The following is a 24,123-nucleotide window of genomic DNA, read 5'->3' on the forward strand; positions in this document are numbered from 1 at the left end:
GCATAGGTAGGGATTTTTACATTAAGAACGCACATTTAAGAATGTCTTACCAAAAGTAACTTCTCCTTTGCCAGTCTTGTCAAACAGCTGAAAGGCTACTATGAACAATGCATCTGGAGCACACAGGACTGATTCAAATGCCACAAACTCTTGAAAGGATATCAACCTAAGAGATGAAGGAAAAAGCAATAGCTATGAAATCAACTTGCTTGCAGAAACCTGAAATACAATATAATACTGATTATACAAAAGAAATAAGATCATAACCAAACTGTGTTCAAAATGTGTTCAATAGGGATTAAAATTTGTCCTAAAATGCCCTATCTCCAGTGATGTCAGGAAGCCTTTACATCACTAAATTGAAGTGTCTGTTAAACAAGGAATTATTCTTCTCAGCAAGTCACAACAAAACATAAAATAAGCAAAACACTCAGCATGGCTACTCACCTCAGCTTTAATGTCTAAGTGAACTGCCCTCTGGGGGAGCCTACCTCCCTCCACTAGCAAAACAGAGCCAATAAAGACATGAGTAACTTCCCTCAAGACTCAGTACTTAGCACTTTTGGAAAGCAAATCCATTCAAGACCTACATGCTGCCACTCACTTCAGAAGGAACCGATCAGAATGTGTTAACCGTTTGCTAGCAACTTATTAGTCATCCATCACAGCCCTCCAGTCCTGCATGTTGAGTCATAAATTTCAATCAGTAGTCTGTGTGTTCTTCCTCGGCCCAAGAGCAGTTTATTCAAATTCATCATTACAGCCAGGTTTCTAATGCGCTAGCATAGTAGTAGGGCATAGATAAAAGTAGAGCTGTCCTTCCAGAAGTTAGTTCATAAGCAGAAATACATAATTAGACAACTTGGCATTGTTTCTAGCAGCAGGTTTGATACAGCAAAGACCATGAGCATTCTAATTTCTCTGTGTCACACCCAAGAGTTGAAATGGAGATCAAACTCCTATTCTTAAAGAGGCAAAGGCCAACTATTCTTCCACTTAGCTGCTTTTTTAATGTCTAGGTTGTAGAGTTTAAAGTCATCTTCAAATATGTGGCGGCGGGGCCTGCTGGCAGTCTGGGATACTTAAGATTGCCATCTCTCAGGCTGCTTTATGTAAGTGTAGCAGGCAGGTAGATTTAATGGGTTCATGTGGCAGCAGCTGGGGAACAAGGATTATTTCTGAAAAGCACAAAATTCAGTGTATCCAGTGTCAAGAAACACACACAAACCCAAGGGATTTTTACTGGAAACTAACTGTATCCTTAGTACTTTGATTCAAAATGAAACTGCAGCCAGTTCAATGAAAACTTCTACTCAGGATGCAATAACAGTGAAGAACTAAGAGTCTGAATAAGTTGGAAAAGGTATTTTTTCCATCAAGTTATGATGACCCATGACTATACAGCAATTTCCAGTCACCTGTTTTATGGGAATTCAGAGAACATGCTGAGTAGGAAGTGGCCCATCAGGATCATGGAATCCAACTCCTGGCCCTGCACAAGTCCATCCCCAAAACTCACATCATGTACCTGAGAGCACTGTCCTTCCTGAACTCAGACAGGCTTGGTGCTGTGATACTTCCCTGGAAAGCCTGTTCCAGTACCCAACCCCACTCTGAGTGAAAAACCTTTTCCTAATATCTAACCTAAACCTCCCCCAACTCAGCTTCATGCTGTTTCTTCCAATTCTGACACGGGTCACGAGAGTGAAGAGTTTAGTACTTGCTCCTCCTCTCCCCCTCATGAGGAAATTGTACACTGCCATGAGGTCTCCCTTCAGTCTTCTCCAGGCTGAACAGACCAAGTGACCTCAGCTATTCCCCATATGGTTTCCCCTCAAGGCCCTTCACCATCTTTGTTGCTGTCCTTTGGACACTCTCTAACAGCTTAAGGTCTTTCTTACACTGCAGCATCCAAAACTGCACACAATATTCAAGGTGAGGCCGCCCCAGTGCAGAGCAGAGCAGGACAATCCCCTCCCTTGCCCAGCTGGCGATGCTGTGCCTGATGCCCCCCAGGCCATGCTTGGCCCTCCTGGCTGCCAGGACACTGCTGAATCATTTTCAACCTTCTGCTGACCAGGACCCCCAGGTCCTTTTTCACAACACTTCTCTTCAGCCTCTCATTCCCCAGTCTGTCTGTATATCCAGGGTTGCCCCATCCCAGGAGCAGAATCTGATACTTTCCCTTGTTCAACTTCATACAGTTGGTGATTGCCCATCTCTCTAATTTGTTGATGTCTCTCTGCAGGGCCTCTCTGCCCTTGAGGAAGTCAGCAGTTGGCAAACTTACTTAGTATCCCTGTAAGTCCTGCATCAGGGTCACTTATGAAGATGCTGAAGAGCACAGGGCCGAGGATGGAGCCCTGCAGAAACCCCCCAGTGACAGGTCGCCAGCCTGATGTCACCCTGTTCACTGTAACCCTTTGTGCCTGACCTGTAAGCCAGTTGCTCACCCACCATGTAACATGGCTATTCAGCTGTGTGCTGGACATTTTGTCCAGAAGGACACTATGAGAGACAGTATCAACAGCTTTGCTGAAGTCTAAAAATACTACATCTACTGGCTTTCCTATGTCAATACTTGAAGTGTGCTTGCTGCACATCAGCAGCCAAATATCCACACAGTAACAAGCAGACTTCCACGAGGAACATAAAAACATGAGAAGATGACTAAAAGAGGACATTTTTTTAAAAAAGCACAGCACAGAGATGGCCCAAAAGCTGTTCTACACTACCTCCCTCAATATACATGCAATAAAAGTAATAGAAACGTAGAGTATGAAATGGTCTAACAAATAATTAACTCTGGGAGCTTGCCACCATAAGTTATAACGTAGTGCAAGAAGTCAATAAAAAGAAACCTCCTCAGGTATTCTTAAGATTAAACTCACAATTGATGATGTCAGCAGACATATAAGAATGCCTTAAGCTTTACTGGCAAAGAAGCCTGTGCCTTGTTACATATGCACATGTTAGCACAAGAGCAATCTATCAGTCCCTTAAACTCCTTGTGAGCTCTCAGTACTCCCCACTATTAGACACGGACTACACAGATACTCAGTCTTCAAAGGAAGAAAATTTCCATCCCTTCTAAGCCAAAAGAAATTTTTTCGCAAGTAACATTTCCTTCAATTTTAAACCAATATATCACAACCTACTCAGTTTTGCATTGATGCATATTTACTGTTACAATGCATATTTACTGTGACTTACTGGCTATAAAAGGCCATTATTATTTGTTATTATTGGTTACGTACCTGACAGAACAGTAAACAGATCAAAGCACTGAGTTCTGTCCCATACATGCACAAGAAAGAACAAATAAGACAGCAGGTGACAAGACTCTAGAATAGGATTGTTTGGAATTAGAAATGTAGAATCTCTGCCAGTGCCATTTTGGTAAAGCCACTTTTTGTGTGAAACAACAACCTGCACATGTCCTTACCAACAGATCACAATACACTGATGACAGCACAGAAAAGAAATACAGCACCTATCCCAACAGAATCCCAGCACCATGTTAAGAACATATTCTATGTTACTAGGCCTGACTTTGATTAAAACTCCATGTATTAACATTCATACAAGATTTTATACTGGTAGAAGCATTCTTTTTCAGTACTTGGAAGCAATAGCCTCCCTAATAAGTCACAGATAGATGCTTAAAATAACCCTATATCCATTTTTAAAAACAATTATTCATAGAACTAGGAAGATTAAAAGTGTACAAATTGTGTGGTTCTAGCCAGACTGTTAAAGAAGAGACATTAATATCTGCTGTGCCAGCTGAATTCAAATTAACCCAATTTTTACATGTTAATTAAACCAGCTATTTTCTTCTTATTGTATTTTTGCTCCCTAAGTAGAGTAGCCTGCTAGTGATTCCCAACAGATCTATTCTAACAACGACGTATTCATTTACTTCTATTATGACCATACAATACAGTAACTGAGCAGTAATTTTTCAGTCAATTACACATGTGATTCTTAATGCTTAAAGATGCTGAAATAATGTGTACTACATAGCCATATGCTCACTTCTCTATACTGCACAAGGGTAGTTGCCTGGGTAACACGTTTTCTCTCTGGTTTAGCATCACCCTTTTGGGTTTAGCATAACCCTTCAGTGAATATCATTAGGTGTCATTAAACAGCACATATTAACAAGGACTTCAATATACTACTTAGGAGTTATTTTATATACCTAAACAAGTAGTCATTTATGTAACAAAAGCAGAGAAAAACCTAGTGATTTTAACAGCACAAGGAGAGGAAGCTGAAATGTTTACAAAATTTTATTTCAGTTTTGAAGACATTCCACCCAAGTAAATCGAAGTCTTCCTTCACCTTCACATCCTCATTATCAGTGCCAATACTGCACGATTTATTCAGGAAGGTTCAAATCTTGATATTTTAAAAGTATCCACATACAAGAGCACCAGTCCAAACAGAACAACTGGGTATGGTGCAGCAAAACCACTATTCACTACTCTCCTTTCTTCCATGTTCGCACCCATGGTATCTGCACACGCCATAGACATGACATATTCCCACCAGAGAAAGTCTGCAAGTAGCCATGCAAAGAAAAAAAAGCCATTGCCTGCTGTAATAATACATACAAATGCAATGATGAAGAGGTTTTCTTCAGAAATCAATGCAGATATTTTTACTGTATCAGCAATTTAAACATGGTAACATAATGGGACACAAATTGAAGCTACATCTATTATTTTACACTGCAAGCTAGGTAAACTAAGTATAGTGTAAATTGCTGCATTAGAGGATAAATTTATATCCAGTAATAATGGAAAATGCTGGCATTTCCAAGTGTTATTTTTGAACACTTTGTCCTTTCTAAAAATAAAGCATATGGTATTTTTCAGTAAAGTGTTAGTTACTACAGTCCAAACAGAGACATGCAGTAAATACTTATTTTGTTAGGCAGATGTTTAAAAGTACAACAAAAATCTGAAAAATGATATTACAGTAGGCAGGTTGGAAAATGCCTGGCCTGTTGCTGATAGGCCTTGAGAAAGCTACTGAATTTTGAGAAAATTTCTGATCTGGCTGAGGCTAAATGAAGCCTTCTTTTTTTTTTTTTTTTTTTTTTTTAACCAAGATTAGGAGCGAGAGAGAGGCTTAAGGCCAGGAACCAGGCTCTTCAATCTGTTTCATACAAACAACAACCACGCAATATAACACCTATTAAAATCTGTGTTATTACCAGTCAACTACTTTATAAGGTTTGTCAGGCCATCAGCAAGGAAAGTATCTCCTTTTCTTAGAGGAAACCTTAAAAACATGCCTCTGTAAGAGAACAGCATGAAAACCCACCATCAAATAAACCTCTGCCCTGGCTTAAGATGGAGGCAAAACTTGCTCCCATGGCAACGGATATTCATTGAAGAGAGTATGCCTTAAGAGGTCTTGTATGTTTCTCACAACAGTAGCTCATGTAGACCCTCCAATCCTTAATTTCTGATAACACAGGAATTGGGCAAGACTTACATGAGATTTTATCTACAGTAACCACTGTGAGATTGCATGTCAGGGTTACAGTTCTTTCCATTTCACGCTCAGAACTTCTTCAGCTCTTGGGTCAGAAACTCTTTGCCCATCACATATGCCCTTCTCATGAGACAGACATTCTTGTGGTGTCTGCCTTTCACCTGTGTACTTACCCAGTTTAGTATTTCACACTAATTACACTTGATACGTATACCTAACTTGTCACCAAAATCAGAAAGAATTAAAAAGCATTCTAAAGAGTGCTAGGAACAACCCTGGGGGAGGCTCAGACCCTTTTAGTGACAAGTGGTCATGTTCACCAGTCATGAACAACAGCTGCTTCTTCAGAGTGAAAGAGGGATCCAAGATGCTGGATAAATGCTTCTGGAAGTATCCTAGCAGTATTTTCAAAACTGCAGTACTTTAGGTCACCAACACAGTAACAAAATTAACTTGTCATTGCTCTTACAAGATACTTTCTATTTTATAATAGAAATAATGCTAAATTACTGAACAGACTCTCATGACCTTAAACACATGTAAGTCTCTAAACACTGGCAAGCCTATTAAAAATGAAAACCAACAAAAGCTGGTTTGTGTTTCGCTGTAAAACTGGCAGTTCTGGACTGCCAAGTTGGCAGTATTCAACAGGAGAAGACCAAAGTCCTGTTGCTGTCTCTAGGAGATTTCATGACAGGAACCAAAAAGCAGCTGACCCTTGCCTCAGATGATCACTCCACAAATTACTTTAAACACCAGGAGAACAAGGTACAAATGCTGAGCCACATGGCAAAAAATGCTACAATGCCATGTTAGAGAGACGGATGCTAATCCCGTTCCGAACTTTCTCCATTCTTTCACACACTAGCTAAACAGGAAGACAGCCTGAATACCAGAAGAGACTCTCCACAGACACGTTACGAATTGTCACTGCACAGTGTGGATTACAGAAACAATCCTTACCCACGGCAGAAAGCAGCAATTAGAAGCCTCAATATTACACCGCAAAACTCTTACAAGATCACGCCAAGTTATGAAATCCCAACTTGTCAACAAGTTCACATAGGCTACGGTTTTACATTTTGTTCTTCCTGACACCAGCTTCTGTTTGTGAGGGAGATCCAAATCACAAGGTATGGATTATGTTCTCAATCTTCTTATTACAAAACGGATTTGAAGCCACGTAATTTGGAAAATGCTGTTTTTGCAGGCATCAAACCAAGGGAAGAAATCTGAGAAATGTTTAACGTTTTCAGTCAAACACTATCTGAAGCCATGGCCTTCTTGATGCCATCAATGTTACCAACAAAACCCTTAACAGAGTTCTTTTACCAGGGTAGCACTCATCACATTAACTCATCTGCAAGGTTTAAGGTGCCCAGCTGCCAAACACATGAGACTGGCTGAACACAAAAGAGAGCACAGAAAGTACTGCAAAACTTCTCAGTTATGCCTGCATCTGTTACCTAGGAAGACTGCATTCTCTAGTCATGCTTTTGTTTATCTCACATTTTACTCTCTGCAACCACTGATATGAGTCATGCCTGAAGTTTTCTGGTTTCTAAAAATGCCACAACTACATACTTTAAGTCCGTAGCTAATTATTCTCAAGTTTCTCTAAGGACACTTTAAAGGGAGGGTTCAACCAAGGCATTCATATGGGTGAAGAGACAGCTTGCCTGGGCAAGTACCAAAAGCAAAAGCTAGGATTTCATTAAAGTAGGGTGAAGGAAGATGGAAGGGTAGCTAATCTTGCCTATTGGCAAAGTCAGCCTTTCAAATGCAAACCATGTGCAACCAACTTCACTGCTGTCTTCCCAAGATTGCAGAGTGGCTCCCTAAATACCTTAGGTGCTCCTCCTCCCTCTTGAAAGAAAAACACAGTGGCAAAAAACCTTTCACAGTGCCATGGCAAAACAAAGCAGGAGCACTTTTTTCTAGGATCTCTTCCTACACCATCTAAACTTATTTTGGATTTCTATTTGAATGTGTTTGTGACAGATACATAAAGTAAACAGAGACAGAGAGACTCAGGGAAGGAAAGAAAGGCAGGAGTTAAGGGAGCCAGCCAACCAACAGGAAAGGTTCCATGAATTAAAAATACATAGTAGACAGAAAATGGTTCGCACCACTAAACGGTAGGTGCAGTTGAAAACATTGTTTCTACTCTTTTCACTTAAAAGATACTGTATTCCTTTATGGATCTGCAGGGGAAAACAAAACGAAACAACCCCCCACCACTCTTCAAGGATCAGACTGATCTTTTCAAAATGGCTTATCAGACATTTTTAAAAAGTGGTTTTGTATTTTTTAAATGAACAGAAAAAGAAAAAAAAAACCAATCAAATACAAATGCCCCCCACCCCCCAAACCAAAAACAAATGCACAAAAAACCACTTACCCATCTTTTGTCTGATCCACCACACCTGCAAGGAGCTGTACAGTGCTTGCATTAGGCAAACCATCTCCAATTATCTTCAGGTACCGTGTGACGAAGTCATTAGGAGACATGAAGAATTCTCCATTCTTCTCCACACTTGCATACTGTTAAATGAATACAATATTTAGTGCCTCAATACATCCTTCTCCAGGCATTTATTACCACCACCCATAGTTTCCAATCACAAGCAGGCCTCTGACAGTTCTGCTCCAGTGAAGCTACAGCCTAGACTCAAACAGGAAGGAGTAAGAGGGGAGTACTCGAGCAGCTGAAGGCTTGGCTTCCCAGACAACGAATGGCAGATATACGAATTTTGGATTATCAACAATTTCTCCATAGTAGTCTAGAAGTGTTCCATACCAGATACGTTTTTGAAGCAGAAAAAGAAGCACAAGCTCATCTGCAAGCATGTATGTGGCATCTCAGGCCCACTGAAACTTTGACAGCAATAGGGTGCTGCAGCATATCTTATTTATCTGTAATGACTCCTTTGTTTAGCCATGCTACTTTGGGATGAGAAGGCAGGGTTGGTTACACCCGCAAAATGCCAGTGGAGCAAATGATCCCGCAGGAATGTCCACCTGGGGGTGCTGTTTTGAAGAACTCTACTGCATCACCGGCAGCCATGGGTGGTCCGTAAGGAAAAGAGAACCTACAGGCAACCTTGGCTTAAGTGCTGAAAGGAGGCCAAAGAACAGCATTTGCAGAACAACGTAACAAAAAACACGAACTCTGACAGTTCAGCACACTGCAAAAATAAGACAAGAGTTCTGACACCTGCCATACATTATCCCTGCTTTACACACAGTTACTGGCATACTACTCCAGAAAACAGCTATTGACAGACCCAAGTGTATTTGCTCCCAGGGGAAGAAGCCTCCAGTAATATGTTACGAATAAAAGAATATTAACATTTTTGAAGATCATATCTAAATAAATTAATAAAATTCCCTTTGTTACCACCCCTACCCTCATTCCTAGGTGATTCCTCAAATGTTAAAGTCCTCATTTTCTGCAGAAGGTCAAATTTGAAATCAATGCTAAAGAATGTATTTTAAGAAAAAAAAAAAAGGATAAGGACAATCATTAAGAGGAAAAGAAATTCCAGGCAACATTTGCAGAACCATGTGTTAGCTTTAAGGGAAACAGGGCTATCTTGGGATAGCAAATGTACACTGAGAACAGGAAAGAAACTGCTAATTTCTCTTTTTTTTTTGTTTTTGTTTTTGGGGTTTTTTTTAAGGCAAGGTGGGATGATAAACTATTGTTGCAGTTCCCCACAGAGCATTATCCACACTAAAGTAATAAATAAATTGGATGCCTATCGCTATTTTGTAGTGTACTTCAAATACACGTTTTCTTTCACATTACTGTGGCTCTGCTAAGGGATGAAAACTGCCAGTTTTCATTTCATACTGGTGCCTGCAGCGTACTGTTATACCTGCTGTAGGCATATAACTCTCAGAGGGATGCCAAAGTGTTACAGTAAGTAGATTATTTCCTTTAGTGCTATATAAATACCATTTTCAGGTACAGCAATATCTTCAAGAAACAAGGCTTCAGAGAAGCAAGCCCAAACAAAATATAACTCGCTTTGGCATCTCTATAGTGGTTAGCGCTAAAGGATTCCTGTCTCAATAGACACTGTAACACAAGCTTTCTAGTTGCTACACTGCAAGGAATTTTGAATTGTATACTTTTATAAGAACTAACAGATCAATTGATTTCAATGTAATCATTTGCAGAAAGACAGAATCCTTCAGAATCCCAGCCTCAGAAACTTTTAACACAGCTGTTATTGAGAAACAAATCAAATAAGTCAGACAGCCTATGCTTCTGTATTTCTTTTTTTTCATCCAGGCTAACCCCCTGCTAGGGCACTCAATAACAGAAAACAGCACAAGGTTTCAGTGTCCCCCTGTTTCTTGTCATTGTGATTTACTCAAGTGTATTTGAAATCCAATCACGTACTCTATACTACATATAGAAAATGACCTTCAAAAATGTCAGCTTGATCACTTTGACTAAAATCTAATCTCTTAGGGGTTATGTTAGAAGACTTAGAAGAAGTACTCTTGGAAATTATCTTCACAAAAAGAAAAAAAATCAATTCTATTCGTATTCGAGGAGCAACATTTAAAAATTGGTTCTTTACAGTTTTATTTCCCCCCACTCTGACAACTATATCCACAGAGAATTTGATATTACACAATAGTACTTAATGGCTTTTTGGTAATTTATTTACATACATTTTAGATAGTCAAGTAATAACAAGTTTAACCCCATTTTAAGTAAGATTTGCAAACACTCTACTGGGGATTTGGCATATTAAATATGCTAAAAGTTGACTGCAATCAACTGCATTTAAACTGATACTTTCATATTTATTTCTACACTGTGGGTACCATTCCTACATGGCAATCATATTTTTTAATTTTTAATTGAAGTAGGAAAGAATGGTTGTCAAATTATTTTTTAAGTGAATATTCCACAATCTGCAGAAGCAACTGTATTGGCTTCACCACTTAAAATAGTCTAGAGAAGCGTCATTAACACTCTGGCTATCACTTACCTGTAGAGCATGAAACAACATAACACATTCACTCATCATTTTTCCTTCTTGGGAGTAAGCAGCACGACAATTTTGCATTACACTGAACAAAACATTTAGCTCATATTTAATTACTCCACTTTATTGGGATCCCTTCTTTTTAGTGGAAGGGAAACAAAAGAGGAAGAAAATTAAGTCAGAGGTGGCATTTAGTGTGCTCAACTACGACCCGTTCAATCCACCAAATCAGAAGGTTGTCAGGAGCTACAATCTTCAGAAATGCAAGAGATGAATACCCACAGGAAGGTAGGAAACAATTTTCACACTATTCCCAGCAAACCAACTAACCAACCTCCCCACTCTCCAACTGAGGATCACCTCACAGTTCAGGGAGGACCAGGCTTCTCTCTAGCGTGTTTATTTCCTTCCTCAATGCTACCATCTCTCAGGTCAGTGTTCTACTCCTTGTCTGCCTTTTCTGCTGCCGTGCTCCTGCTTTTCAAATATTTTCCTCTGTAAATCATATAAACCCTTCTTTTTCAAGAGTTTTTTTGCTGTCCTGACAGATACAAGCTCCAGGACTTAGTAAGTTAAATCCTGGCTTTCTCAACTGAAAATCTGATTTCAGAGCTATAAATACTGACAGTATATGATAAAACTATAAATACTGGCAATATACATTGTGACACCTACACATCTTGTTAATAATAGCTCACAAGGGACAATGGAAAAAATACCAAGAACTACATGGAGAGTGAGGCATGATGCTGGAGAAAGCAAAGGTGGAGGGAAGAAACTGGAAAGGTATGAGCTCCCTTAGGCCCTCAACACCTCCATAAAAGCAATTCAGATACAACAGCTCTCTAATAGCACTGTGGCATCTACCTTGTACTTATTCTTCAGAACCACAAATTTTTGTTCTCTTTTTCTTTAATAACAGAAAACTAAACTTACCCAGACACTGTACTAATAAATCTTAGGAAGGCTAGAAATTTATTTAAAGTTATTTAAATTTAGGAAATGGGTCAAAGAAAGCCAGTTTCACAAAATCACAAAATAGTTTGGGTTGGAAAAGACCTTAAAGATCATCCAGTTCCAACCTCCCTGCCATAGGCACACACATGTTCCATGAGACCAAATTACTCAAACTCCCATCCAACCTGGCCTTGAACATTTCCAGGGATGGGGCACTCACAACTTCTCTGGGCAAGCTATTCTGGGGTTTCACCACACTCACAGTAAGAGTTTCTTCCTTACTTCCTTAATCTAAACCTACTCTCTTTCAGTTTAAAGTCATTCCCTCTTGTCCTATCACCACATGTTCTTGTAAAATGTCCCAATACTTCTAAAATGTCCCTCTCCAGATTACTTGTAGGCTCTCTTGAGGTACTGAAAGGCTGCAGTAACATCTCCCTGGAGACATCTCTTCTCCAGGCTGAACAATCCCAACTCTCAGTCTGTCTTCATAGCAAAGGTGCTCCTGCACTCTGATTGTCTTTGTGACCCTCCTCTGGACTAGCTCCAACAGGTTCACATCCTATGTTGGGAGCCCCAGAGCTGGATGTAGCACTGCAGGTGGGGGTCTCACAAGAAAGTAGGAGGGTTGGATAATCACCTCCCAGTTTCCAGCAAGAAAAGCACACTTCTCTCAAGTATATAAGCAAGTATGTGTCATTTCTTTACTTGCATGCTTTCCACAGCATGCCAACAGAGAAGGAATTTCAGTTAAATAATAAATATGGCTACCACTTCACAAGGTGATCTACCCAACATTTCTACAAATTAGAGAAGCAGAGATAACCCTAAAGGAAGAAAGGATGCAAGGACAGAAGAAGAAAGTTTACCAAATCATCTAACAGTAAGATGTCTACACGAACATTTTACCACATGTAGGAACAATACTGAAACTCCCACCACATTCTCTGAACAATGTGCGTTTTTTCTAAGATAGCAATACTTCTTCTGAGTCAATACAATAATCACTCAGGAATATATCTGACTTCTTGGTGAGCATTGTTCAAGTCTGATAATGGTATTTAAGTCTAACATGGTAATAATACGGTGAATGATTAATGGTTGGAAAAAACTATCAAGAGTTGTATGCAGCAATAATAGAGTAAAAGATATGAAAAATTTAAGCAGAAAGAGTAAAATATTTACTTTACACATACCTTCAAAAATATTGTTTTCAACTCAGCTGGATCAGCTCTTTTGGTTAGAGCCACCTACAAGTAAATACAATTACATTAATATGCATAACTTACACAAAAGATGTCAGTGTGTCATTTAAAAACAAGAACACAAACAACAGAATGAGTGATGAAAAGAAATGTTCACCTTAGATAAATTACGTATTGCTTTAGCTGGCCATGCTTATTTTATCCATTTCACACTTACATAAGGTTATTATTGTTCTGCTTTCCTTATGCAACCCTGCAACTCTTAAACAACCACACATTAACAAGTCATAAAGACATTCAAGAACCAAACCTTTATAACGTATCTCTCTGCTGGGATTCAGCATTATATCATCTTTACCATAGACATTTACACTCCCAGCACCTTTCACCTAAGGATTTCAGAGTACTATATGCAGTTCACAACTGATAAAAAGCAAGAATGAAATACTCAGACTCACAAACTTGTTCAAGAAAGCAGCTCCATAAAAGACAGAATTTCAATGTAATTATTTGGTTTATTACACCATTTTAAACTTACAGTGTAGATCCTTTTAATGAGGTGAATTCAAAAAGCAGAGTATCTAGATTTTTCTGCAGATCAAATTAAGCAGTTCCAACTACAATCTAAGTTACATTTATCACCACAAGCCCAAAGTAATCAGATTTTCTTTTCAAAACACTGAATCAAAAAATATTCAACCCACTGTGGAGTAAGTCCATCAGTATTATCCTGGTTGATATACCATACTGCTTTTGGCAGCAAGTGGATTTGTCCTCTCAGTCTGCGCCTACTATAGTTTCCCCTTCTTTATTTGGGATACTTCGATAAAATCTTGTTTGCTAACATAATAACCCTCATCTGACAAGTCAATTCACCAATCTATTCCAAATTAAAAAAACAAATACTTTGCTAGCAAACCTGGATTTTCAAAAAACTTGTGAAAATATATCTGGAGTGGGGAATAAATAGGCAAAGGACAAGACATACAATCTTACCCTCACTTAAGAAGTAAACATCAGAAACGTTATCAATAAAACACTACTTTACTTTACTGACTCTTAACAGCAATGGTAGACTGTAAAGGTGAACGTGACCCCAAGTGCATTTCTGGTAGCACACTGGGCTACTGCAGAAAATGGAAGGAGTCTGTGCTGTACAACAGCATTATATCTTCACACGTACACTTAATGACAAATCTTCAGTAAGTTTATCCTCCCCTAAATGGATCATTTAAAAACTAAAAAAGACAACAAAACCCCCACAAAAAACATGTAAAAAAACCTCAAAAAACCAAACCAAAACCCAGAATATTTTAAGAAAAGTGTATGATTAAGGTTTCTTATAAAATTCTAGAAGTTTTTTTACAAAGGGAAAAACCACACCTACGCTAGGACTCAACTGACAAAGTCCACAGTTGGAGTCTCACTTCTGTGTCTGCACAGAAATCTGTGTGAAAGCAGTTGCAAAAAATCAAAGTGTAATTGTGAAGCTAAGAATATAAAAATGTGTGTTTTCTAAAATGCAAGCTGTCCTAAATATAATCACTGCAAGCAGAGATTTAATTTAACCCCTTCTGTAAAAATCTGATAGTCGAGAGCAATTGGAAACTTCGTGGAAAGAAAAAAACCAGTATTTATATGCTGCTTCAATCCAGAACCTTGCCACTATACAGGCAAAGTAAAGACAGTTCAAACACCTGTAGCCATCAAATATAAATCAGTGTCATACTTTATCTGTCTTTAAGTTTAAATTCCATACTGTTACAGAACGCTAAGCCTAAAGAAACCAGGGGAGAAAAAAACCAAAGGAAAATGTACATGAACTTACACTCATTTTCCTTTAGTTTCGCTGATATTAACTATCTTGAGAAATTCAGGAGATGTGCTTGGGAGGCAGCTGCCATTTTTCAGCCCCCACTTGATTATGGAGGAATTAAGTGGGGTTTTTTACTGTAAATTTCTTCAAACCATATACTGAAAGATGGGTTGAAGTTGGTCAGGTAAATGAATGCACAGAAGGACTGCAGACTGGCAACCCAAGCAGTGGCTGCATACCACAGCTTTTTTCGATTTCCCACAGTCTACTCCCACATTCTTCCATTTCCTGGCAAACAGGAGAGGAAAGGCATGGTTAACACCATATTAATTGGTGCATCCATGTGACATCCACCGAAGTCCATTCTAAAAGGTGTATCTGATCCCAGTTAAGAAAAAGAGCCTCTATTATATTACATGAGAACTTCAGGAAGAGTGATGCTAATGCAGTCATACCACTGATAAAAAGAAGTTTTTGATTCAGCTCTTCATCCATACCCAGCTAAGGGCAAGGCTGAAGCTGCACACACAGCCATGAAAACTGATCCTGATGACAGGTGTTACTAGAAGATTCCCACTCCAGAAAGGTCAAAATATCACTTTCCATACCAGTCTGTAAATTGTTATGTCAGCAGTTGAAGGGCTAAGTAACCTGACGCCAACAAGACTGCAAGCTGACAGGTAACATGCTTGATGAAAAGTGACCCACAGATGAGAGCTGCTGCTTCTCCAGTCAGCTCAGGTGATATTTACTGACTCTCACATAACTGGGTTTAGGTGATGTGTTTTGTTACAGGAAAGATCTCTCCATTTTACTTCCATCTTCTCTCCATAAAGATAAAACCAGCTATGAGCTGGCAGGCCTAACACCTCTCTAGCGGCATGGGAAGGTATTTGATAAAGAAGATCTGAGGGAAATAATGTTTGTTATTGCTCTTTACAAAGAAATACTATGTAACAGACACTAACACTTAAAACAGCAACTTCTATTAAGTTAGGTTCGGTGAAGAAAGCTCTCCAACAAACTACATTTATTATTACAAATACCCAGGAGAGAACAGGGAGTACAACAACTGAAGTGCAGGACTATAACCAAGTTAGAACACTCACAGGAAAGACTGGGATAATGTATAGAAAATATCAGCAGGGATTTTCATCCCTAAGGTAGACATCTGAAAGTCTTTACCAACATACTATGTGTACATGTGTATTATAATACATATGAAGAATGAGACCAAACAGGCAATATAAGAACTGCACTTAAAAATTCTGAGTCCCTCTCATTAGCAATAACATTCAACAAAGGGTGCACAGAGAAAAGCAAAGCTCTGTGACAGTAACAGATTGATTTGCATGCTGAAGCTCTTCATATCTTTAGACTCCCTTGCACCTTGATCTTAATTTCAGCCCATTTTCTCCAGGAGACCTCTTCTCATTAAGTTATGCTCAATTTACAGAGATATGCATTTTCACTCTCACTTCCGTACTCGAAATTAAATGCAGAATCTTTCCAGAAAAATGTAACTGCACAACACAAGAAAAGAGAATCCATTCAGAATCAAAGAAAATTATATTATATTTCCTACCAACTCTATTAATGTATTTGTCATACACAAGGTAGAAGAAACAGGCTGTCAAAGAGTGCATGGTATCAAAAGACACAAAAAGACTAACAACATAGTGAGTGTTCCATCCAGTAAAGAACAATAACATGGGTGAGCAAGAACGAAGAAGGGCAGTAGGAAAATCAGAATTAATGTAAATATAGCATTAATCTAATGGCAAAAATAGAATATCTGATCTTCTCACCTTTATGGCAAAGATCACTTTAGTAGCCACAGTCTGGATAGAGTAGAAAGGTGATAGGAATCCAGGAATACTTGAGAATTGCTACAATATTCCAGAAAGTTTATTGCAACAACAGCAAGTCCTAACCAAAGATAAAGAGATAAACACCTTATATTGTTTCTTTCTCTTGGTTTAATCTGAATACAACTCAGATGTGAAGGAGAAAGTTGACAGAGGTAAGGCTGCCCCCTCTCCCACCTCAGCATCTTTAAAATCTCCTGACACCAAGCACATAAAATGCTGGACAGCAGTCCTTCTCCAAGCAGAGAGCCAGAGCTGTGGCAGGGCTGACAGCGGTGAGCTCAGTCTGTTTAGCTCTAGAGAAAACCATCTACAGACACGTACAGAGAAAAGATGTTTGATGAAAGCCTCAACAAGTGATCACAAGATCTTGTAACTTGTGTTGAAACTAAGGTTATTTTTCAGAAGTTCATTCATTCTTAAGCACAACTAAAGAATGCAGTGTATTTCACACCACTAAAAGACCTCAAACTAAAATTGAAACCTTATGTCTTATGGGGGTATTCTTTAGTTTCATCACAAGTTATTGAGTCCACCTGTAAGACTCAAACACATGTGGCCCAGTTTATGTAAGAGGTCAGATTAGATCATCGTAACGTTTCCTTCTGGCTAAAAGTATACATATACACATCAAATGTGCAACTCCAAAGGAGATAAAACTGGGGTTTGACCTTACATTCTTTTTTAAATGAGTGACTGGAATATCAAAAACCAGTTAAAGCACAGTTACTGGACAAGTTTGAATTCAGACCAGAAACCCATTAATACTGCTTAAGTATTATGCTAAAACAACATTCCAGTTTTTATTTTAATACAAATAACTTATTTATATAGATGAGAATAATCTTTCTTCCATATTTAGACTAATACCACCACAAACATATATAATCATTCTTCTAATCTAGCAACTCTCCTTGGTCACTTTCCATCATCACACCCATATCCTAAATTACAAGTGCTCTGTATCAGCATCTGTGAAGGGCACTGTCTCCTGTTTCAGCTGCCTCAATAAGCATTTTCTGTTAGTTCAAAATGCATACTCTCACCTCAGCAAAAGAACTGCCATTCCTTCTGCAGTAAAAAACTTGACTGTGATCTACAATGGAAAGTGAACTATGCAGAACTTCAAAGTACAAGATTTCAAGCAAGATGTGGACCAGCTCACCAAGCAGAGAATCAGACAACTGCTGATCAGACAACAGAGCTGGCACTGAATGCAGATCAAAAACCTTCTGAACAGACCTCCCTAACCAAACTGAGTATTTCTCCCAGAAAAATACAGTTCAGATGGCATTTGGCAAATCTGTCCAAAGGCTTAGGGTAGGAAGAACTGCAAGAGACGTTGATAACTACCAAGCAGGTAGGTACATTCAGTCTGATGAGTCTGAGTACATCCATCTTCACTCTCAATCTCTGGTAAATTCCCAGTCTTAGGCACCATGGTAGTCATGGAAGCCTCACTTTTCCCAAGTGCATCAAAGCTAACAAACCTACTTTATTGTGCAATTACCTTCTAGCTTTGATCCTACTTTCAAAGTCCCAGAGCAAATGCAGATGGCTTGTTCATAAGATGGTTCTCACACAAGGAGATTCCAAATGAACCACAGCATTTTTGCACACAAACTGATCAGGGACCAGCACACAGTTATCCATTATATACACACCAGACAATCCTTGTCCAGTTTGTCCAATACTTCCAAGTAGGTACAGAAACCAAGGTGGGAGCAGTACATATCTTAAGAAAAACTGGTACAAGAATTTCCAAGATTAGCTCTATGTAAAAATACATTTAGACTGTGTACTTCTACAATTTTCATATTTAAAGACCTGGAAAAGAGGACAATAAAACTACCCCAATACAATAGTAAAAATAACTAGGCACTGCCATTGCTCAGCAGTATCATTTAACTAACGGAAAAAGCACCATACTTTGGTCAACACAAACCACTCCAAACTTTAAGCACTTATCAGAAAATGGAGTTAGAAACAAACTGGACTATTTGTAGTCAGCCTCCAGACTAGGACAAGGATACAACTGCTGTCCTTCCTGCAACAAAAATTGATGCACTACACTACAGTACAAAACTGAACCTGAAAACCAAAACTTTGTTAAAAACAGGAATTTCTTTCACTTTTCATGTTACTATCAGAAAAAGCTCAGTTCTTCAATAACTCTACCTATCCATCATAAAGTTCTACCATACTCTGACTGTATCTTCTACCTCATAGTAATGTTCCCTATTGTCTCATAAGTCTTTTGCAATACATTTTTACTCAGATTATCTTCAGGACAGTGATCCAAAGATAAACAAGCCAGCTACGTTGTGATGGCCATTATGCAACATTAACACGTTCCAATGTATCTCAGCAAACCAGAGCTCCAGGCCTACTTGAAGAATGTAATAATTATACATAAGATATATAAGGGGCCCTTCAAAAAAAAAAAGAATGAGCTACTCAGAATGGTCTAATGACATTTTCATCCAGTCATGGGTATTTTTCAAAAATACCCACTCCCACTCACCATAGATGGATGAGATTTTAGATGCATCTAATGCTGCTGAAATGCTGCTACTTTGTTCTCTGTTTTGCTTCCTTACACCTTTCAGAAACAGAGGGATATCTAAGAATTATGAACCTGATAAAACATTTTTGGTGGCTACCTCAGCCCATATTACAGACTTTCCCTTTTGTTTCTTCCAGAGCATGTTTTGTTACACCAAAAATGCTACTGTACAACCAGCACATTGACCATAAGCTCAAGACATCAACTGCCTCATGTTCATCTTTTGAAAGTAGTCACCCCAGTTCCAGCAATTTGTCTTCTAGAGGCTTACATCTAGCAGAAAAACAATCATCTCACTCAAAGAAGCAAAGGATAGGAAAATTCTCCAGTGTTGCAACTACAGGATTGAAAGCAGTTTCTGAAGAAAGCACAGTTAAGATACTGAATGATACTGTTATCATTCAAAAATTGTAAAGGAGAAGTGCCAAACTATTAAGCAGCATGAATCTTACCTGGCACTCAATGTTATTAGCATAAAATATGTATTTGAACCAGGGTAAAGCATCCATCTCTGAATGCAACATACAAGTTAATAACAAGCCTCTCCAAGGCACCCATGCTTACAGTGCTCAAGGTTCACAGCTTAAAGGAGACAATCACTCCTGGTTTCAAGCTTCAGATCCCAACCACCACCCAAACACACACTCTTTCCCTGCCACAGCACAAAGCAGCTTTAGCAGCCTAAAGAGGTGCTTCCATCAAGAGATATCACAATCCAAAGATTCAAAAGAACAATATGATGCTGCACTCCCAGGGAACTTCTTCAGAGTCCTCAACTGCACCTGACATTATGCAGTACACACAGAGTCCTAAAAAGAAGCATCCCATGCTTTATCTGACACCTTAATGAATTACAGAACCAAGATAGCAAACAATGGCAAGAACAGACACCCTGAATGACATTACAAAAGGTTTCTGCATACTTCTCTCTCCCAGATGTCAACACGAGGTCCCAGTGAGTGAGCAAGACCATTTGCAGCAACAACCAAAAACCCGCTGCCTTTTGAAGAAAGCAAACCTGGAGCAGTGCCATACAGGGGTATCATAACCAGAATGATCCACTCTTAAATAACTACTAATTCTATAATAAGAAAAAAATTATATATGGATGTGCAATCAGTCCCCTTAAACTTGTGGAAAGTTTATAGGCAGCATCTTAAGTTGTTGCTAGAGTAATTTGTTATTTGTGACTTCATGCTTGTGAATGAGCAAGTAAAAGAAATGTGCTGGAGAGAAGTTCCTATACATTACATGTCTTGACTAATAATTGCATAACAGGAATTATGTAGGAATAACTGACAGGTAAATGTGTTTTGTTTCAGTGTTGTGTTTTCTTCTTTGAAGACAGAAGAGACAAAATGCTACACCTCAGCAGCTAAGAGAACTGGGAAGGGTGTGGGAGCGGGCACGAATCCTTACATGTGTGTATGGATCCAATCTACAGCCTTAAAAAGAACAAATGACACCAGCACAAGGGAAACAACATCACACACACCAAGTAAAATTATTAAAAGGCTATAAATGGTGAGACTCGAAGAAAAGCTAAAGTCCTGTGGTCAGGAACCCTTCCCCATAGCTAACAAAAATAATAGGAGCATTCCAGCACATACTTGGGCAAATGACAACACTGTGCTACTTGAAACAAAAAAAAACAGTTGTTTTTTTTTTCTTTTTTCTGTCCCTACAGTAGTCACCACAGTGGTATACTGGGTCATGGGAAGCACGGCTGTGGTCTGTGGAAGCCAAGTCACAGTAACTATCCTCCTTTCCCACATAAACATGCTAATCGACCCTGACTATGAAAAACCTGGACTTTCATGTTACAAAGTACCTCTCTCCATTACAGGTTTTTACCTGTCATCTCAAAATACGTATGCCAAAACAAGTGTTTGCAAACACACACTCTTTTGCCTGTAAGCAAGGGTATCACTGTTTGTTCAACTCGCATCATATGTGCTTTAGTTTAAAATTATTACATCATCTCCCTGAAGACAGGGAGTACAAAGTAAAGCCAGTTTAACATTTTATTTCACAATTCTTACCTTCAATATTAACAACAAACAACTGCTTGATGTTTAAATATTAGCAGATTACACAGTTGCCACAGGACACTGTGGTTGTGTGACCTTCATTCTTGCTGAAGATCCGAACTGAAAGGTGAAGCTATCAAAGAGGATACTGTGAAATAATTTTCAGTTTCATGTGGGAATATAAAATAATCCAGTGAAGACCTATATTGTTTATGCAAGGCAGTCACTGTAATCCTAGGAGTTTATCTGCCATTGACTTGCCACACCTCAGTCAAAATTGTTGAAGAGTTCACAATAACTCTCCATAATTCACCTAAGTTGTAAGATACCTGACAACAGTAATTAAGATCTTCTCATCTCCTTAAGAAACTGCAGAAACATTTTCAGCATTTTAATTACAAACTACTCTGATTTTAACTTGAATGATTTTGGCTTCTCATCTGTAAGTCTATTTTATCATAGATATTTGCATAAAGCAATAACTGTTTCATTAAAACATTAAATTTACTTCTGCTGCATTGCCCTCAGAATGTTTTTGTGAGATCACTTGGTTGCAGTGGAAATAATGATGATGATATCAAACTGAACACTTTGATTTAAAGACAGGAATTTAAAGATAAAATCCTTAAAATTACTTTCAGGAAAGCATTTTTAGAAGAGGGGAAAACAGCATCAAACCATTTTTTTCCAAGAAAGGCATTTCCATTTTCTTTGACGGCAATGCAGTCAAACTAAACTCTAAAAATACCAGATTAACAAACATAGAGCAGTGTTTAAGACACTAGAGAAAATCTAGCACTATTCTTTCGATGTCTCCAGGGGCTCTTCCATTTCATTCCTTGGACACCTGGGTTGATATCAGCACCCTGACATCACCAAATGAATTCAAAACAGCATGTCTGCCACCCCATAGTATCATACTTTTTAGCACCAACTGTCAAGACTGTAGCAGAATTCCAAAAAACCTCTTTCTGACCAGTTGATCCAGCACTTTGAAACACAAAAAATTAATGCTTTACCTCAAAAAAACCACTGGGTGATCAATCAGTGATTACAACTCACAGCTTTCACAACCTGCACTACCCCAGAAAGCCTGCAGTGAACAGAAAAGCCAGGAGATCACACACTAGGTTTCATTATATACCCCTTTGTTTGATCAAATTGTGGGTCATACACAACACAAAGTATCCCCAGGTTTTCAAAGCTACAAAAGAATTGTAGGCAGATATTCTGTATAAAACTTTCTAAAAACACTGAAGGAAAACAAGTGTATTTGGTAGTCTTTCTGCACATATTTTGCTAAGGTATTTCCATCATTTTCAAAAGTTCAGTGCTCTCTTTACTTCCTTCTCTCCCCACACATCCACAACAAAAGGGAAAAAGCTGCTTTATTATCTTTAACTTGTCAAAGGCACACAGAATAAGGAACTATTAACTGCTGCTTCAATTATACAGGATTTGAATGTTTGCACACTTGAGAATTAAGTATTCTGGTTTGGGCTATTCTCATACATGAGATATTGAATCTATAGGTTACATGTAATGGAAAACCAAAACCAAATTGCAAGAGTTTTACAGGCATTAAGAGATTTACACCACTATTTTCTTTATGGAGAGAAAAGAGGCTCAAAACTTCTGTAGTATAACGTTCACAATGCAGAAAAGACTGAACCTGCTGCTTCACACCAGTTAGTCTTGAAAAAAATGATGCAGACCAAGTGACTGATCTAGGTCTGTGAACAGAGTAAAAGCAATTGTATAAAGTTTGTTGTTGCCATGTTTTTCTTCCTTTTGAACACCATCAACATGGGACTAATTCATGATCTTTAGAAAGTAGTTTCCAGTTAGACTGACACACAATGGCAAGCAGTCTTAGACAGGTGAAGTGACAGGAAGGAGGAAGGCTGACTTGATGTCAGTGACAAAAACTATTTTAATGGAAATGTGAAATTATTCAAAAATTTCTCCTCCTAAACACGTGAAAATTTCTCTAGTCAGATTCAGACTGCACAATGGGCTGAGAGCAGGAATCAGGCAGACACAGTATTTTTACATACCGTGTTTTCCTAATGGCTTTTCATACTCAGTGCCTCACTTAAAGGTTTCTTCTGTCAAAGATCTGTTAAATCAGTGATGTTTCATCAAATAGTAGTTGTCAAACATGATAAAGAACTACAATAATAAAATACGTGACCAAGAGGTTTTAGTAGCCAAGGATCCAGGGAAGAGTGGAAATAGACTGTATTTCCAAGGCACAGAAAAATGACAATAGTAATGAACAGTCTGCTGTTTGTATTCAGTAATATTAATTTTCAGACCTCTTCTATCCTAAAATAAGACCTACACCTCAGACCATGTGATGGATGGATATGACAGGAAAGTCACATAACAAAGGACAGATGATAATGCTTGACTGCTATTGCAGAACATATCTTCAAATTAAGTCCTTTAAGTAGGAAGACTCCTGCCCTGTTACTGATACGAGGCAACATCCTAGTCTCTCTCCCACACTAAGAGCACACACCAGATCCCAGACCCTATTAAGCAGATGTAGGGGGCACCTGATGTAAAAGAACTGCAAAAAAAATGCAAAGCCACACCATAAACAACACACTACTAAGCGGCATTAAGACAGGAGATTTTATTTCTCAGTATAGGAAACCATGTGTCTACACATTTGAACATAGACCTTTAAACCAGAGTTCCATGTACAGAGAATCTTTGTCTCATGATCCTGCTGACGGCCTTTCATGTTTTGAAGATGTTACCTGCATTTTGATTAACACCTATCAACCTTTGACGAAAGATGTAGTCAGATGCTGCTCAAGCTACTCCAACACTGAATAATTTGCTCTAATTTATTCCTTTAAAACTACTCTAATTTACTGCTTTACTTTGATGAAGTGGGCACTTTTGATAACTTCCCAGAATTAAATACCCCCTGGCTGAGGCAAAAATCCCAAAACACCCCAAAAAATGATGATTCTACTGGCTGAGAGAGTTCAGGGAAGTTGGGATAAGAAACAGCAACTAAAATATAAAGACAATTAGAATTTTTTTCCTCCTACTAGCTGATTGATTGGCATTTGGTTTAGGATCATCCTTGTGAAAGCATCCTCCCATGTTGACCAAGTGCATTTTTAGGCAGTAGGCAAACATCATGA

At 38.6% G+C, this 24,123-nt stretch overlaps 1 protein-coding gene across 2 annotated transcripts in view; it reads right to left on the reverse strand.

The window, feature by feature from the left end:
* LOC138106419 (electrogenic aspartate/glutamate antiporter SLC25A13, mitochondrial) overlaps positions 1-24,123 on the reverse strand; it is a 103,187-nt gene that overhangs the window by 66,548 nt on the left and 12,516 nt on the right. For both annotated transcript variants that reach the window (XM_069006995.1, XM_069006994.1), the window contains 3 exons: positions 12,671-12,724; positions 7,910-8,052; positions 51-166 (listed from right to left, as the gene is read on the reverse strand). In XM_069006995.1, coding sequence (XP_068863096.1) covers positions 51-166; positions 7,910-8,052; positions 12,671-12,724 — 313 coding nt within the window. The remainder of the gene's footprint in view (positions 1-50; positions 167-7,909; positions 8,053-12,670; positions 12,725-24,123) is intronic.

Source organism: Aphelocoma coerulescens, chromosome 2 (genome assembly GCF_041296385.1).
Source record: "Aphelocoma coerulescens isolate FSJ_1873_10779 chromosome 2, UR_Acoe_1.0, whole genome shotgun sequence".
In the NCBI taxonomy this organism is placed as follows: Eukaryota; Metazoa; Chordata; class Aves; order Passeriformes; family Corvidae; genus Aphelocoma; species Aphelocoma coerulescens.